The following is an 18,963-nucleotide window of genomic DNA, read 5'->3' as shown; positions in this document are numbered from 1 at the left end:
GCCTGTAATGGGCTGAGGTTTGAGTTAATGCACTGAGGTCCCAAGTACATGAGGCTAAATAGTAATTGGACTATACTCTATTAATATACATGGTTGGATAAAGAATGGTCCCTGCCCACTCTCTGTGCAAGGCCTGATGTGTTGTACAGGAAATGACGATTTTGGTGGGTGGAGGCAGAGAGAGGAACAGGAAGAGAAGCTGGGAGAGATTGGGCCTGGGTTCCATTCTCCTAGCTGCTGGTCGTGTGGCTGCGGGTCTAGCTAGCTTCTTGATTCAGCTGCACACATTGCTATCGCCGATTCTCTTCCACCTCCGATCCTTCTTCACTGAGAATAAAGACTGACGATTTTCCCCTAACCTGAATTCCTGACTCCGGCTGATTTTAAAATACGCGATCTTCACATCTGCCAAAAACAAAAATCATAATAAAAACAAATAAATAAATAAAGATAGATTAATTCATGCTTCTGAACTTTCAAAATGTTTATTAGGCCATTTATGCTTAATGAAGCTCCAGGATAATCGTAACCACTCACATTATAGCTATCCAGACATTATAGCAAGCTGTGTTCATTTTCCATTAAGCTTTCTAAGCAATGAACTTGCTTTGCTAGATTTCAGACTCCTTGAGGTCCAACCACTAGTATATCTTGTTCATCTTTGCAATACCTACAGCACCTTGTACGTTGTACATGCTCCATAATTTTTGTTGAATTGGATTAAGCAAATCCTATAAGTCAGTATTTAATTGTACCTTGACAAGTAGAAAAAATATTCCTATCAATGTATTTGATGTATTCTTCAGCAATCAACATTATTTCTGGAAAAATAATACTAAATCACTTCCAAACTCTTGAACTAGAATCTGATCATAGAACATTTTTAAACTATTTCCTTGAAACTCAGGCTCACATAAGTGTGTTCTTTTTTGTGCATATCCACAGCGTAGTTGGAAAACATATTGGGGTTTTCTTGACTTTCTACCTGATCTATATCCTGTCACTGGATCCAGATGGTTCTGGAGGGGAAATTGAGACAGGTGACCATAGCATCTGTTCCTTGATGTCATGATCTGCTTAGAGAACAAAGGACAAACAACATTCTGCCTCATACAGAAATCCTTCTGCAATACTTAAATGTATCTATGATGTCTAACCAGCACTTAGCACAATGCTTAGCATATAGTAGGTGCTTAAGAAATGTTTGTTGCTTAAATGATTGATATGGTTATTTACTCGTTCAGTATAGATAATAACCCATCCTTCTCATACTGTTTGATCCTGGTCGTCTCTGTCCTCCCATAAACCCTCCTCAGGAAGTAGAATCAAAGTGCTGGAGGAACAAGTTGTGTTGTTTTGATAATGCATGGGTATTAATTTAAGATTCAACCTATTCATAATTTATTCCTCACTCATATTACATGATTAACCTAATTCCTTTTCAAGTCCAGAGTCTCTTTGATGATATATTTTCACATTTACAACATGCTATTTATGGTTACCATGCATCTCTTGGCATTGCCTCCAAGTGACCTATAATTTTCAATTTTTTGGAGATGTGGTACTCTATAATATGCTGCAATATAGCACCACAAGAAGAATATTGAAATTAAATATTGGAGATTTTATTGAAGTGTTTGGGTAAATGAAAATGTGTAGTTTCTTAAATGTAATCCAAGGGGGTTAGGGAGGTTTCCTTTCTCTTTTTGAATTATGGACTCGGTACTTTGTCCATCTTGACCTTGATATCATCTTCTTTATGTCAGTACTTCTTTAAGTCTGCAGATATACTACCTTATTGTGGTGCAGATCTAAGCCCATTTTCTATCTACATAATTTTTTTTCAAATCCATGGTGATTGATATTTTTGCATACACTTACTTATATCCCCTTTTTCAGACAGCTCATTTTATTCCCACACAAGATAGTTTGTGATGTATTTTTTCAAACTCTATGAATGTTATGTTATTAATTCCTGTATTTTCACCTCATTAATTTACTACTTTATTTATTTAGAATTGCTATATTAGTTTCAGCTCTAATAGATTGAAGTTCTCTTTAAAACTATTGCTATTCTATCATAGAAGGATAGAGGATATAATTATTTGCTGTATCAACAAATTTGTTTGTTTTTTCGTGCTTTTGTTTTTTGTTACCTCTTTCAGATTCATTTTTATTATTTAATTTAACTGGAATTTGATGCTAAATCATCTTGAAGTAAATTCAGATTGATATGTGGAAGATACATGTAGCCCAATTTCCATTAGCTTCAATGTAAGTTGGCCTATTTCTATCCAATGAATTGAACTGAAATTTGTTCACTCTCTGAATTCAAGTCATTTGCATGAAATATGAACCAAATTTTGAGAAAATTAGAATCATCTTATGAATTTTCCTTATGAATTCAACTGACAGGCTTTCACTCTTTTCACACATTTTTTACCTTGCCTGTTGTTAAGGGTAGATACCCAGTTAATTCAGGCGTAGTGTTAGGATGAAATAGGTCACTGAACAATTTTTTTGTAAAAGAAGCTTTTCTTAGCCTTAACATAACAAGGATATATAAAATCCTTGAAAGTAATGAATTACCTAGCTCTGGTAGACAAGTCAATGGATGGAAGTTGCAAAGAGGCAACTTTTTAGAAAAGAATCTTCTCTGTTCTGTTCCATCTCCTCTATATAAAGTGAAAGCAAAATCACGTACTTAGGACTAACAGTTCTAAAGAAGGACAGAATTTTTTTGTTACACAAAATCAGTAATGTGAGACCATAAATTTGGAGGTATACAAGACCTTTAAAGTCATCAAGTCTAATGTCATACAAAAATATGACTCTTTGCATCTTCCATCCATGGCTTCTTTTCTGTGGCCAAGTCTAACCCCTCTTACATATGACAGCCCTTCATTCATACCTATAGAGGGATGCCCAACTATTGAAAAATGACTAAACAAATCATAGTATGTGATCATGTGAGAATACTGCTCTGGTATAAAAATGATTAGCAGATTAATTTTAGAAAAACATGGAAAGATTTGCATGAAGTAATGAAGAGTTAAATGAGCTACAGTAATAGCCACATTATCTGAAGAGCAACTGTAAATGACTAAATTATTCTGAATATTATAAATAACCAAATCAACTACAAGGACCTATGTAGGAAGATGCTTCCTTCCTCAGAAGGAAGAAAAAAAACCTGATAAATAGAATACATAATATAGTTTTACATATATATATATAAAATACACACACAATTATATATCAAATGATGGCCTTCTCTAGTACGGGGTGAGAAGGGATGGAGAGAATTCTGACCTTAAAATATAACAAAAAATAAAGACAATTTTAAAAAATAGAATGCTATTTCATTTCAAGTTAGAATTTATTGACGATTTCTTTCACTCTCTGGCTGCTATCATTTGCTCCTTCATCACTGCTAGTGATTTCTCCTACTGCAGAGTATGAGTATCATTTAATCTGTACTCCCTGCAGGGATATGACTGCAAGTAAAAATGTCATAGCTTTCCTTGAAATGTTTCTTCCAGAGGAAGGTGCTTGATAATTGCTAACACTTTAATTTGAAAGCTATTTCTTTTTCTCTAATGGGGGCAATGGAGATGATTTTCCATTGTACCCCATCAGGTGTCTGGAAGTATAATTTCATTACTCTCTCCTCCACCAGCTGCTCCAATCCTCATCAGTGGAGTTGGAGAACTTGCAGAATCTTCTTTAAGGATCGTATGGCCAAAGGATCTAGAATTGGGTGTTTGAGATCAAATAGTCTAAATCTCTTATTTTACAGTTTAGAAAAATGAAGTTCAAGTCCAAGACCAGGCAGCAGAAAGAACATTTCTGCTCAGACGTCAGAGGAACAAGATTCAAATATTCCCTCTATCATTTACCACCCATGGAAACTTGGGCCATTCTTTGTTTCTTCATCTGTAAAATGAAGGATTTGAGATCACCTTCAAGGTCCCTCCCAATTCTAAATCCTAATGTAGTGAGGAAATTCAAGGGTCCAGTCCTTAGAGCAATGTGCTAAGCCTGCTTTTATAGATGTTTGATGTAAAGAAACTGAAGCTAAGAAAAGTCAAATAATTAGCTCTCGCTCAATACAACTAATAATAACATTTTAATATGGCAAAATGTTTTCCCCTATAAAGTCCAAAATATAAGTATTATGTTTCCTATTTTACATAAGGCCTTCAGGATGAAACATCCTTTAAGATCATCTCTCTATCTTCAGAAAGAATTGAACTAGCCAATAAATAAATGGATAAATACACAGTGATTACAAAAGTGGAATACCCAGGGAGGCATGTTTTGATTGTACCCAGTATCTCATGCTTATTAACAAGTCCTGCTTATGTTCAATCTACATCACTCCTATTACCAGAAAGGCTAAAGGAAAGAAGTACTTATAGTCGCACAGGTAGAATTAAAATTCAAGTATCTCTCCATTACCCCAGCTCCCCTAATCTCATGTTTCCTGTACCACTGAAGATCTATGTCTATTTTCAATCCCTACCATTGCCAGATGATGCTCATTGTCTCTTACTCATTGTCAATGGGCAAAAATAGGAGTAAGTAAACTATACTTTCAAACCATTCAGAGATGGTTTAGGAGGAGCAGAGAATACACATTTTCCTTCTGTCTTTTCTCTCATGTACAAATGGACGCACTAAATGAGGGGTGAGGAACTTTTTTTTTCTGCCAAAAGCCATTTGGATATTTGTAATATCATTCATGGGCCATACAATATTATCAACTTAAAGACTCAAGCAATGAGAGGTTATTGTAACTAGCTTTTAGCTCATAATTATCTATAGTTGCTTGGCAGGGCCAGACATGTTCCCTACCCATAAACTAAATCACACATAAGGGTCTCTGAAGACTGCATATTGACTTGAAAACCACATATTAACATTATCTATGTTCATTTTAGTTTGTTTTGTTAAATATTTCCCAATAACATATTAACATTGTTCAGCCACACCCAGGAGTGTTACTGGTAGCATGTAGGACATCTCAGGCCAACAGTTTCAAAAACAGCAGAAAGGTTAAGGAAAGTGAGGACTGAAAAAAAATTGGATTTAGTGATTAAGTCAGAGAGTAAGAGAAACAGACAGAAACAGAGAGAAAGTGACTAACAACAACAACAACAAAAAATCAGTTCACTTCAGAATCTCCATCCCAAAGATGCCAGGATGGACGGCTAGGATGGTGGGGAGGGATAAACAGGGAGGGTGAGGGGTGGAGAATGGGGAATATGAATGACTTATTAAAATTTTTGTTTTTAAGGAAGGGGGAGGCTATTCTGAAGTCAACAACCCCCAATAAATTGTGTCTTGTTTTTTCTATCATGGATATGTCTGATTCACAGACCATGAGGAAAGAACACAGGAGAGAGAGAGATCCAGGGAGAAGGGCCTATAAAAGCCTCCAGAGGAAGGCCTATCCAATATGGAGACAAAGGTTTTAGTAGTATGACCTTTAAAGAGTATTGATCAGGGGAAGAAGGGATCCTTGTCCTTTATAGTTTCAAAATGTGTTATGAGGCTAGTCTTTTACTAGGGTCCGTTTCTTTCTCAGAGGCTGAGGGACACACCAACAAGACATGGGGAACAGAATTCTCATTACTCACAAGAGACAGAGGGAGAGAGAGAGAGAAGATGAAGGTAAATTAGGAGAAGAGAAAACAGTGAGAAAAGGAGGAGGAATACAGAGACAAAAACAAAGAGGGAACAAGGCAGGGATGGAATCATAGAATGAGAGAGAAACGAAAAAAAGAGAAAAGGCAGATTGTTTTATAACCTAAAAGACCAGAGCCTGGGTCTAAGAAAGGGTGCTTGACTTAAAAAGTAATAGAGCAATCAATCCATCAATCAAGAAGCATTTATTAAGCATCTATTATGTCCCAGGCACTGTTAGACTCCAGGGAAACGAAGACAAAAATGAAACGGTCTCTGCTCCCAAGGAGCTGATACTCTAAAGGAAGGGAAGACAAGTACTTGTGCATGCATATGCAGGATTCATACAAAATGTAGGGCGTAGTTTCTGGAGAGAGGGCTTGGCAGCTCAGGGATGGGCATGAAAGGAGATCAAGAAAGTGTCACTGGAGCAAAATATTGGTGGAATCCAACGATTCTAATAGGTGGGAATGAGGAAGAGAACATTTCAGTAAAAAGGGGGAAAGGAAGAAGGAGAAGTGAGAGGAAATAACAAAGTAGTGAAAGAAAGGGAAATGGAAAAATGAAGAGGAGAGAAGGAAGAAAACAAGAGAAAAAAGAGAGAAGAAAGGAATGGAATAGCATAAAAAAAGGACTTGATGAGACAAAGAAAGAGAGAAAAAGGAGATTAAGAGGGGGGAAAAAGTGAGAAATATAAAGAAATAAGGAAACTACAACCCCCAGCATGCCTTGGGTCTGTGGTTCAGGCTCTCCAGGAATCGGAAGCAATGTTTCCAGCGGAAGTGCTGAGTTGACCTGTAGTCGCCTCCCCCAGTCCTGCCCTCTCCATGGGCAGTACGGACTACATCACCCAGTGTTCTCCGCGCGGATCCGGACTCTTCATGGAGACTAAGTGCTGGCTTTCCAGGTGAGAGCGGAACCTTTGTCTTCTGGGATTTGGAGAGGTGACGGAAGGTTGGAGAACCTCTGCGCTCTCGGTGTGACGCGGTGGAGGAATCAGGGGAAAATTGAGGAAATCTCTTGGGAAGGGAAGGCAGATGAGGCTGAATGGATGGAATGAGCTTGGGGGAAGGACAGGGGCGGAAAGGGCGCTCTCATCCCGAGTCTGGAGACTTCGGTTTAATTCTAGGAGTTCTGCTAACCTTTCTGAGCCTCAGTTTCCTCATTTGTAAAATGGAAATAGCCCTTGCAGCCGTTAGTGTTACCGAAACGTGAGTTAGTGCCGTGGGAAGCCACGTTGGGCCCGCATTTCATGTGGGGGCGTGGTCTTTGCCTTGAGTTTGGAAGGACACCAAGACCCCGAGGAGCATGACGGGAGGATGGGGAGTATGGGTCATCCCCAAAGCACGGAGACGGAAGATGCTGAGGAAGCAGGCCAGGATGGGGGTGCTTGGGGAGGACGGTGAGACTGGGGAAATAGGGGAGAACTTGCGCGTCACATACAGGCTGCATAAATATAAATAATATGGAAAGAAAAGCAGCTTAATTCTTTTTTTTTTTTTTTTTATTTAATAGCCTTTTATTTACAGGTTATATGCATGGGTAACCTTACAGCATTAACAATTGCCAAACCTCTTGTTCCAATTTTTCACCTCTTACCCCCCACCCCCTCCCCCAGATGGCAGGATGACCAGTAGATGTTAAATACATTAAAATATAAATTAGATACACAATAAGTATACATGACCAAAACGTTATTTTGCTGTACAAAAAGAATCAGACTGAAATATTGTACAATTAGCTTGTGAAGGAAATCAAAAATGCAGGTGTGCATGAATATAGGGATTGGGAATTCAATGTAATGGTTTTTAGTCATCTCCCAGAGTTCTTTCTCTGGGTATAGCTGGTTCAGTTCATTACTGCTCCATTGGAAATGATTTGGTTGATCTCATTGCTGAGGATGGCCAGGTCCATCAGAACTGGTCATCATATAGTATTGTTGTTGAAGTATATGATGATCTCCTGGTCCTGCTCATTTCACTCAGCATCAGTTCGTGTAAGTCTCTCCAGGCCTTTCTGAAATCATCCTGTTGGTCATTTCTTACAGAACAGTAATATTCCATAATTTTCATATACCACAATTTATTCAGCCATTCTCCAACTGATGGACATCCATTCAGTTTCCAGTTTCTAGCTACTACAAAGAGGGCTGCCACAAACATTCGTGCACATACAGGTCCCTTTCCCTTCTTTATAATCTCTTTGGGATAGCAGCTTAATTCTGATCAGGTCAATAAGCCTCGGCGATGAAGCAGACTTCTTACCTTCTCGTAGAGGGGATGGACTAGCAGGCAGAGAACTGTGTTGGGGATGTGGGTTGGTGGTAGTCATAACGGAAAAAAAGAAGAAAGTTTTTAAAAAGTGTCAACGAAACATTAACAGGCCACACAGAGAACACAAAGAAGGGCACACAGGCCGGCCAGCGGTTTAGTTCCAACATGATGAAAGTGTACATTTTTAATAACCCCAAACTAAATATTAGAATTTTGTGGTTTCTGTTTTTGTTCTTTATATATATCAAGATGTTGATATTTAAATTCGTACTAAAAAGAAGGAATCTTACCAAAAAATTTTAAAGGCTTTTAGGAAAGGTTGGAAGAGGCCAAGTTGTGAATTCTTTTTTAATTTTGATCCTAGAAGCAATTGGAGCCATTGGAGTTTTTTGAGTAGGGGGTGATATGATTAGACTTGCACTTTAACCTACCTGTTTGCTGCTTAGCAGGTCTGTCTGGATGTAGTGGTGCTTTAGTATTGCATGAGTACAAGAATTTTTCCAAATTGTGTGGAGGGAAAGTTAAGGAATCACTAAAGACAGGGCACAAGCCTTTTGAACTGAAGAGGTTGGCCACTTCTGGTTCTTGAGTATAGGAAAGAAGTTATTAGGAGGAAGGTCTTTCAGGAGAGAGAAAGGGTAATGGCAATGATTATAAGACTATCTTAAGATCCATCCTCTCAAATCTGTAGATCAGTATATCCGTTCCTTTTTTAAGGAAAACTTTCCCCACTTTCAACTGTTGCACCTTTCATTGTTTCTAGGACACACCCTTACTTTTCTAATATTTAAAACTAGAAGGTATTTGATTATTAGAGAAGGGTTTGGCCAGGGCTTCCATAAGAGCTTCAAGAGAGGAAACTTTTCTGTTATAGCAAACTGGTAGTCTATGGGATGTAGAAAAGAAAAGCAACGGAAGTGAGTAGATAAGATGGTGGTCCAGGGGGAAAGTAAGTCAGATGGAATAGAGTGGGAAAGCTCTACATGGAGGCCATGAAACTCTGTCATGTGGGGGTTTGCTAGTGTATGAGTGAATTATGGGAATCTCTCTTTCTCTCCCAGGTGATAGTAGCATGGCCAAGCTACTGGCCTCCCCAATGGGCTCCCTAGAGGAATCTTTACCCGGTTTGCAGAAGTTTCCCTGCTGTCTTTCCAACATAGCCCAGGATTTCCTGGAGGAAGAATTGAGACTGAATGCTGAACTGGACAAGCTACAGTTCTCAGAGCCTGTGGGCTTTATTTATAATCCCTTGAAATATGCCTTGGAGCTTCATCAGAACTATGTCACCAAATACTGCCAAGGTCCCAAGGAAGTGCTGTTTTTGGGCATGAATCCAGGGCCCTTTGGCATGGCCCAGACTGGGGTGAGGGGATCTGGGAAGTGGGGTAGGGAGGGGAGAAGAATTGGTGATCCAGGTACCTGGGTTATATGGGAAAAACATGTACATATTTGAAGCAGGTAGAGAATCTGTGAACACAGTCCCCCATTCTTTTGGCAAATATGTCACTCTAGATACTTTTTCTATTTCACAGATGGTTGATAGCCAAGCTTATTAGCTATGGTTCCATTTCACCTTTTTTTTTTTTTTAACTAATTTTTAAATTTACTAATTGCCCCTGGAAACCTTTACTTACATATTTTTTACCTCATCAACCCCATTGCTGCACTTTGATTTCTGCCCCCTCTTAGGTCTAAAAAAGAAAAAGGGAAAAAGAGGAAAAACCTTTCATTCTTTTTCTCCCTCCTGAGGGGGAATCCTGAGAAAGAACTCAGTTCTTTTCAAAGAGAAAAAGAGGAGCTCAAATAGGGAAGGATGGAGGTAAGAGACAGAGGGGGATATTGGACTGGCATCAATTATATTAGTTACTGCTGAAAAGTCAAAATGACTGCACATTTTCTAAGATGAGTAAATGCCCTCTTAGAAGGGATTGCAATCATTTGAGGGTGTGATCTCTAGAGCAGAAGTCTTATTCATTTTTACTGATTTCAAATAATAATAAATGACTACCCACTCTCCTTGTCTGGGTCCCAGGAACTGCCTGCTTCTCCCTATCCCCAACTCCTTTTATTTTTTTCCCCACTGACAAAATGCATTTTATTACAAAATATATTTTCTTGCAATAATCTTAGAAATAAGGTATTGCCTTTTCTCCCCATCCCTACTCCTTCATATCCCTGTGGAAAAAAATCTTGCTTCTGAAAAAATAAAGCTTTAGACTATGTGGGCATTAGGCCATATACACATTCCTTCCCCCTCTTCTCCTCGATCCTTGCTGTTATACCATGACTCAGAAGATCACAGTATAACAAAGGGAGCCCAGCTCCAGAGGTCAGTGGGAGGAGGAAGCTACAGTAGATATCTCTCAACTTCCAGGGACAAGTTTTAGCACCTAGAGGTTTGAGAACTAGGAGGAAGGTGATGGAGGAGTGATCAGTTTTGCTCTGTGTGTGTGTAGGTTTATATACTCATATTCTTATACACATGTATTCATGTACATTTAAACATACATAATATGTGTGTATAAATAGATATATGTATATGTATCTATATCTAATATATATATATATATATATATATATATATATGCCACCCATCATTTTACATTGAATCCTTCCAGTCCTGACTTCTTTTCCCAGCTTCATGTCCTAGGTAACTTTAATGCAGTCCTGTCTGGAACCAAGGATCTAGAAATACTCATAGACTAGTATTTATGCTAATTTCCTGCAATAAAATGTTGGCAAGAATTATGAACCCTTTAGTTCTTCTTGGAAATTGGAGTAGAGAAGCCAGGTAGTTTCTAGAACCCAGTCACTCTGCTTTCCTACCTTCCAGGGAGGTGGATAGAAATGTGAGATTAGATTGCTCAGGGAGAGTAGAAAGGGGAAATTATACCATAACCATGGTATTCTGTAGCTAACCTTGTGGTTCTCATGTCTCTCTTTCTTCCCAGGTGCCTTTTGGGGAAGTATCTGTGGTCCGGGACTGGTTGGGCATTGTGGGGACAGTGTTAACCCCACCCGAGGAACACCCCAAGCGGCGAATCTTGGGGCTGCAGTGCCCCCAGTCAGAGGTGAGCGGTGCTCGCTTTTGGGGCTTTTTCCGTGCCCTCTGTGGGCAACCTGAGACCTTCTTCAGACACTGCTTTGTCCACAATCTATGCCCTCTTCTTTTCTTGGCCCCTTCTGGGCGCAATCTCACCCCTGCGGATCTGCCTGCCAAACAGAGGGAGCAGCTCCTGGGAGCCTGTGACACTGCTCTTCGACGCCAGGTGCAACTTCTGGGTGTTCGCCTGGTGGTAGGAGTGGGGCGGCTGGCAGAACAACGGGCTCGCCGAGCACTGGCAGACATTGTGCCTGAGGTTCAGGTGGAAGGGCTCCTGCACCCTTCTCCTCGAAGCCCACAGGCCAACCGGGGATGGGAGGCTGTGGCCAGAGAACGGCTGAAGGAGTTGGGCCTCATGCCTCTGCTGACAGTTGAATGATGTAACCAAAGTGTGCCCATTCATGAGTTGAAGACAGTAGAGAAAACCATTATTCTCAGGCATAGAAATTCCATGCTGTGTTGAACATATGTGTAATAAGGTGCTATTTATACATATAACATCCTGCAAATCCCGTCTAGGGAGCTGGAAAACGGTCACTTTTATTCTCTGAACTCTTTACACTATTTCAGCCATAACACTATTTATCTCACTCTCCCTTCTACTTCAGTGCTTCCTCTCTCCTTTGAGTCATTCCTCTTTGGAATACACTACAGTGACTTGCCAAGTACACACTTTCCCAGATAACATACTTTCTATCTCTTCCTCCTCCTTGGTGGTCTAGCTAAATGGTTTCTGGTGATGATATTAGCATATACAGGGGATTAACTTTCTGTTCTCAGAGAGAGACCCCAACCAGAAGCCATGTCTATCTCTAGAAAACTTTGGTCTTGCCTTTTTAGGATAAGGGTATGAGAAATGAGCATTATTGCAAAGGAGAGATCAAGGTTACATTTGGAGAAGGCTTTCTGACTCTGGAGAGTTGGAGGCACTGAAATGCACTACCAAGAGGAGACATTTCTGTTCTTGAAGATCTTTTATAACAAAATACTTTCATATTCATACTTTTTGGTAAAGAACTGTTCTGCTCAGGTGGATCTCATGACCTCTAGGAAAACTTTTTTTTTAGCCTGAAAACTTTATTCTGGATGCAATTAAATCTCTAATCCCTCTTTGCTGTTTCCTTTTTTGTTTGTCTCTCAAGAAGTTTAGGCTCCTGGCAGTTTTTGTTCTGTAGGATTAAGGGAGACCGTGTATAACAGGCTGATTCACACTAGTTTCTGTTAGTATAGATTGGATCTTGAGGCAAAACGGGACATTCAGGATATTCAGCAATTAATGAAAAGAAATCTGTTTAGCATAGCATAGAAAGGATTTTCCACAAAGATATTACAGCACTCAGCTTGAGTAGACATGGTCCCTTTGGCCTCCATGTAGAAATCCATGTAGTCAACAGAGCCAAATGGGGACTCAGGTGACCTTGAGATATCCACCAAAGTCCCTGACTCCTTGTGGGTGAATCTCTTCTAACAGGTCACCAGGGAATGCCCAGTTACTATACTAAAGGCTGCATCAGCAGAGATGATATTTGAGCTTTAGTCTCCTGGGCCAATTAAGTCTTGGAATCGTTTATTTTCTTTTAGGAAAAGAGCTAGTTAAACTTATATGAGTAGTAAGCAGAAACCCTAATGATCTTGCCACAGAAACCATAAAGGATTCTCTCCTCACATTCTGGAAACAATGTCCCAATTAAAAGCCTGTCTAGTTCCTGGGAAATAAATCACAACTGCTAGCCAAATGTTAAAGATACTTAAATCTCCATTTGGCAGCCTCCTCCATCCCTCTAGGAAAGATTAGACAAGCTAAGTCCAGGGTTATTTTCAAACTTGTCAAAAATGGGGAGGTATTGAAATTTGAGTTACCATCCCTTGGGCCCATCCTCCAACTTTGAAAGATAATCTGGTGATAGTTCTTAATCTACTGATAATTATTGTGGGAGAAAAGTGAACAGCTCTGTCTGCAGGGGCCTGTATTAGCATTACCAAAGAAGCTTCCATAGTGGGTAAATATTTATTGAGAACCTGCTACATGTAGAATAATCTTGGGTTCCATGGGGAATAGAAGATGAATGTCATGATTTCTGATATTTAAGGAGCTTAAAGTTCTTGAAACTAGACATGTGGAGTTTATTGTGGCATAGCTTGACCAAGAAGCAAAAAATATGAAGGCCAGTTTTTATCCATGACATTATCAACTGAGACCCTGATCTATTGAAACCAGTCATTTTCCTTTTTGTTTAAATGGAAGAGAAAAATCAGTGCTAAGTGACTTAGATAAGATTTAGATGGAGAGGAATATAAAAAATATAAAACCTGTTCTGTCCAAACCAGAAATTAATAATTTACAGGACAATAGGTGTAGAGTTAGAAGGGATCGAGAGAAATTTTCTAAATTATATTGATAGGGATTATTATCAAAAAGTATCTAATCCACTCATAAATGAGAAAACTGAGTCTCAGAACCAGCTCCACAGACACAGATTCCAGCTGGAAGGCACTTCATTGTCTAGTCCAACCCATATCCTCCATCCTTTGCTTGAATACCATCAAAGAGGGAGAATCTACTAGTCACTAAAGTAATCTCTTTTTAAACCAACTCAAATTCCATAAAGCTCAAATTAGTTTTAGAAATTTTTACCCATTCCTCCTAAGGCTGTGCCCTGGGGCCAAAATAGTTGATTCAATAGTTTTGTCTTTGCCTTGGTATCTGCAGGTCTTAGATAATAATAAAGATTGGTTGAAATTCATTTATTCAGCACTACTATTTGTTAGGCTTTTTGTTAGGTTCTGCAGATGGAGCAAAAATAAAATAGTCCCTTGCTATCAAAAGCTTAGATTCCATGAAGTTAAAATTATACTGTAGTTAGTTAAGTAAATAGGAAATAAAGTAAATTGGAAATGGAGGAAGGCTCTTGTAATTGAATGGAAGAAGGGAGATCAAAGTAGACTTATTGTGTACTTTGTCTACTACTTGGCACTTGAGTGGAGCCACAAAAGAAGCTAGGAACTCAAAGGTGAAGAAAATTACAGATATGACCCTTAAGGGGGGGAAAAAAAAAAAAGCAGAAACAGGAGACTGACACATTGAGTATACGTAGCAACTAGTAGGACAATTTGACAAATCTATATTGCAACACAGATTTACAATGTTTTATATACATTAAGAATGATGGGTTCTGTGAGCTGGAAGTTGACTAGTCAGACTTGAATGGGGAGGTTTTAAAAGCAAAACAAACTTAGGGAGGTCGGGACTGAGTGATGGAAGGCTTTGAATACTAGTTTAGGCATTCTTTAAAAAAAAAAAAACACAACTAATAGAGGGATGAAGATTGATACAAAGTGTACACATAAATCTACTTCAGAATTTATATTAGTACCACTCAGACCTATTGCTGAGTAGCATTAGTCAAGTCAACAAGCATTCATTAATTATCTATCATATGCCAGACATTGTACTAACTGCTGGGGACACAAAGAAAGGCAAAAGCAAAAAATAAGAAATAATCCCTTTTGTCAAGAAGTTCACAGTCTAATAGGGAAGAAGTCATGCAAACAACTATCCAGATAAGATCTATCTAGATAAATTGGAGAAGACACAGGGAGTGGAAAGACTTTTTATAATCAGTGGGATTTTTGATGGAATATTAAAGAGATCAATGAATTAATCACCAAAAAGGAGAGGTGTGTGTAGGGAAGGGAATCTAGAATAAAGTAGTAAGAAGACTTGCTTAGGTAAATGTAAAAGGTTAATCTTATTCCTATTATCCATCTTCCCTTTCTGTAGTAGGCTTAATGCTTCCGGATCTAGGATTTGTATGTTCCAAGTTTGGTTGTGGGGGGGTGATGAAACTTCTATAATCTCTTCTTTAGATTGCTTTTTGTGGAACATAAGCCTCCTTAAAAATTCAGAGTAAAGATGGGACCAAGTGCTACAGTGAAACCCAGATCTTATAAGCTCTCCAGCAAAGAGGGTAAAGAACTGGATAAAGCATTGATAAATTAAACTTAATGGAAATATCAGTAAGCACCTCTAGCTGTCCAAAGCTACTTAATAAGATGGTCAGGTCCGTTAGAACCATAAGGCAGAGTAAAAATATTGTTTATGTTTAGGTTGTCAAAGATTTCACTTAGTGATACATAATCAGGAATTATATATCAATTATAAAATGATCTTTAGACCACCTAAGTGGTGCCCTGGATGGGATATTTGCCCTGGAATCAGGAGGACCTGAATTCAAATTTGAACTCGGACACTTCCTAGCGTATGACTCTGGGCACGTCTCTTAACCCGGTTTGCCTCAGGTGCCTCATCTGTAAATGAGCTGGAGAAAAAAATGGCAAACCCTTCCAATATCTTTGCCAAAACTTCAAGTGGGCTCATGGAGAGTCAGACATGACTAAAATAATTGAACAACAATAAAATTAAAGAAAAACATTATTAGAAATATGTTGTTTGTGGGCCACAATTCTTATATTAAAAAATCATAATATTACCTAAACTTATAGATTCATCATATCAGAATTTTGAGACTTGGAAGAAACCTCAATGCCAGCTCATCCAGTCTATATGCAATAGGAATCCTCCCATTAAATATTTGAGAAAATTAAATAACCTTTACCCAAAGACTTCCAAAATGAGAGCCTATTTCATTTTTTCCTAACATTTTGCCTAAAATGGACTTTTTGTACCTTCTACTCACTGCTCATGAGTCTGCCTCTGGAATCAAACAGATCCTCAAGTGACAGTCTTTCAGGTGCTTAAGGTAGCTTTTCCAAGCTAAATATCTGCAATTAAATATCTTCCAACTAAATATCTTAATATAGTCCTTATCTGCCATGAACTCAAAGCCTTTCATCCAGAGAGAAAGCCTTCTCTGGATATTCCCCATTAAGAATCCTGCACAAGATTCATATTGTTGGAGATTTCTGATCTTGTAGCCTGACAACTGAGGAGATTGAGAAGGAAAAGGAAAGAGAAATAACTGTGCAGAGTGTAAGGATGTGGGAAGCAGGGGACAGCAAATGAGCACAGAATAAGGGTCTGCCTGAGGATCAAAATCCAGAATCCTAGCTCCTTGCCTTGACACTCTATCTTAGGAAATGGTAAGAACCATCCCTAAGCGAAGGGGCAGGCCAATTCTCCGAGAGCCTCCATAGCTGTGAATCTTAACACTTGAAGGAGTTACAAAGCAGCCTTTACTGACGAAGATGTTCCTTGTGGATTGGGAATGAAATAAATTGGAAGCAAGAGGGAAGAGGAGGGAGGTCAGACAATGCAACTGCCTCTCAGTTGAGAGGTCAGAGAATAGCAACTGCCTCTTAGTCTTGTATCATCACTATCCTCTCACATGAAGAGATCCATTCTATAGGTCTGAGTTAGATCTCCAGCAGCCACTGGCAGGTGGCTCCTGTATTGTAATATATGGCACCCAATGTGAAACACAAGAATCAAGAAACAAAGAAACAGCAGTGCTTGAGAGCTGTTCGAGAGTAGTATTCTCCCAGAGTTCCTTCTGCACCTGCAGAAATTATTAATTTCTGGTTTGGACAGAACAGGTTTTATATTTTTTATATTCCTCTCCATCTAAATCTTATCTAAGTCACTTAGCACTGATTTTTCTCTTCCATTTAAACAAAAGACTTTTTTAGTTGGGGTAATTAAATGGGCCAGCACATCAAAGTGCCAAGCCAGGAGACTGATGAGAGACTTAAATGCCTGTTCTGATATAGTCCTCTTCTCCGTTTGAAAGTTTTCTTCAATAACATCTCACAAGTTTCAACATCTGCTATAGTGCTGTTTACACTCCCTAGCTGTGGACTCAGATACCTTAGTATGTAGACTTAGATAACAGCTAATGCATAAACTTGCTGACCATGCTGTGGAGGAAAATAATCACAGTCTCATAAAACCAAAAATGGGGAATTGTTAAGGACCACAAAGGGGCAGGTTAATTCTCTGAGAGCCTCCACAGTTGTGAATCATAATACTTGAAGTAGTTACAAAGCAGCTTTTACTAATGCAAATGTTCCTTGTGGATTGGGAATGAAATGGAGGTAAGAAGGAAGAGGAGAGAGGTCAGACAACACAATAGCTTCTCAGTGGAGAGGTCAGAGAACAGCAATTGCCTCTCAGTCTCCTTGTGTCATCATCATCATGTCACATGAAAAGATCCATTCTACAGGTCTGAGTTAGACCTCCAGCAGCCAGTGGCAAGTGGCTCCCATATCACAACCAGGAAAGAAAAGTTTTTTTGCCCGGGAATGAATGAATATACCAAAATTTAAAAGTGCTTTTAAAATTCTGAGCGTTGGGAATGAATACCTAGGTGGTAAATTGAATTGAGTATTGGGCCTGAAATTAGAGGAAGACTCAACTTTTTTAGTATATATCTGGCCTTCTGGGCAAATCATTTAACCACATTTGCCTTAGTTTCCTTATTTACAAAATGAGCTGATAAAGGAAATGGCAAACTGTTCCAGTGTCTGCCAAGAAAACGCTAAATGGGGTCTCAAAAAATCAGACATTGAAAAACAACTAAACGAAATGCAATGGAAATGCAACTTGAAAGAGCCTATTGAGGAGGCAAAATGTATAAGAGAATGGTGGTCAGGTAGAAGTTTTTGATCTGCCAGATTGGTGAGCTGAGCAATAAGAGAGTTGATTGACATATTTTCTTGTAATAATGGCAGAATTGATTTAATTGGGAGTGAGAGGCACAGGAAGCAAGGTAGATGTAAAAATATGGTGGTTTTGAAGGTACTTCTAGAGGCATTTTGAATGACCAAGATGGAATGAGAAGCCTGTGTTGGGAGATGTGATAAAGATAGGAGGTGACTAGGTAAGGTAGCACTAATTTGAATTGGTCATTTTAATTAGCTTCAGGGACTTTAAAAGGGAGATTTTTGGTCAGGGTAGAAGCAGATGGGTATCTACTATTACTTTTTTTTTTTGAATACTGCCTATGAGTTTAGAAATCTAGGTGGTAAAAAAGCTAGAACTAAAACTACAGGCCAGTGTAAGAGGATGGCTTTTTTAACAATTTGAATAATGGTCTTAGTCTCCAAAGGGACTATTTAGGAAGGATGAAGATATTTTCCAAAAAAACTTCATCTGGAACACAAGTTGGCTCAGTTAGTTAATGGACATTTATTATTTCTCAGCCAGGAACTGCTGATATACAAAGATAAAGAAAAGACAACCCCTGTTTTCAAAGAGCTAACAGTCTAAAGGGAGGGACAACATGTAAACAAGCTATATAAAGGATAAATTAGTAATAAACAATAGAAAGAAGACACTCAAATTAAGGGGACCAGTAAGATCCTGTAGCCTGATATTTTGTTTTTCTTTTTTAAAATAATCTTTTTATTTTCAAAATATATGCAAAGATAATTTTCAACAATCACCCAGATTTTTGTGTTCCAGATTTTTCCCTCCTTCCTCATCACCTTCCTCCCCTAGATGGTAAGTAATCCAATATAGGTTAAACATGTGCAATTCTTCTATACATACTTCCACATTCATGCTGCACAAGAACAATCAGATCAAAAAGGAAAAAAATGAGAAAGAAAAAAAAGCTAGCAAACAATAACAAAAAAGGTGAAAATAGTATGCTGTGATCCACATTCAATCCACATAGTCCTCTCTCTGCATATAGAGGGCTCTGTCCATGGAATTGGTCTGAATCACCTCATTGTTGAAAAGAGCCACTAGACTGGCATTTTAGGTAGGGATGTGAATAAGATGAAGGAAGGCAGGAGGTAGAGATGAGAAAGGAGAAAATTCTCAGCAAAGAGAACAGCCAGTAAACATGCTGAGATTCTGGAAATGTAATTCTGGAAAAGTTATGCAAGGAACAGCATCAAGGTCAGTGGCATCACCAAGCAGAGTGCATACTGGGGCAG

The 18,963-nt window shown here is 38.8% G+C and overlaps 1 protein-coding gene across 3 annotated transcripts; it reads left to right on the top strand.

Moving 5' to 3' along the window:
• The first annotated feature begins 6,359 nt into the window (after positions 1–6,359).
• SMUG1 (single-strand-selective monofunctional uracil-DNA glycosylase 1) lies at positions 6,360–12,174 on the top strand. 3 transcript variants are annotated; one of them, XM_031938812.1, is made up of 3 exons: positions 6,360–6,595; positions 9,023–9,324; positions 10,913–12,174. In XM_031938812.1, the coding sequence occupies exons 2-3, from the start codon at positions 9,034–9,036 to the stop codon at positions 11,441–11,443; spliced, it is 822 nt and encodes a 273-aa protein (XP_031794672.1). In that variant the 5' UTR covers positions 6,360–6,595; positions 9,023–9,033; the 3' UTR covers positions 11,444–12,174. The 3 variants fall into 3 exon arrangements, with proteins under 3 accessions (XP_031794672.1, XP_003771560.2, XP_023360547.1); XM_003771512.4 differs by lacking the exon at positions 6,360–6,595 and adding an exon at positions 6,618–7,090; XM_023504779.2 differs by lacking the exons at positions 6,360–6,595; positions 9,023–9,324 and adding an exon at positions 9,332–9,780.
• The last annotated feature ends 6,789 nt before the right edge of the window (positions 12,175–18,963 follow it).

Source organism: Sarcophilus harrisii, chromosome 5 (assembly GCF_902635505.1).
Source record: "Sarcophilus harrisii chromosome 5, mSarHar1.11, whole genome shotgun sequence".
Taxonomy (NCBI): Eukaryota; Metazoa; Chordata; class Mammalia; order Dasyuromorphia; family Dasyuridae; genus Sarcophilus; species Sarcophilus harrisii.
Note: the sequence above shows the minus strand (reverse complement) of the source record. Positions and strands in the feature narration are given on the sequence as shown.

Bases quoted from the DNA above. Each gene is read 5' to 3' on its own strand.
- SMUG1 (XM_003771512.4), top strand. From the start codon at position 6,997: ATGACGGGAGGATGGGGAGTATGGGTCATCCCCAAAGCACGGAGACGG. The intron at 7,091-9,022 runs GTGAGACTGGGG...TTTCTCTCCCAG, and splicing joins GGGGGTGCTTGGGGAGGACG to GTGATAGTAGCATGGCCAAG. The intron at 9,325-10,912 runs GTGAGGGGATCT...CTTTCTTCCCAG, and splicing joins TTGGCATGGCCCAGACTGGG to GTGCCTTTTGGGGAAGTATC.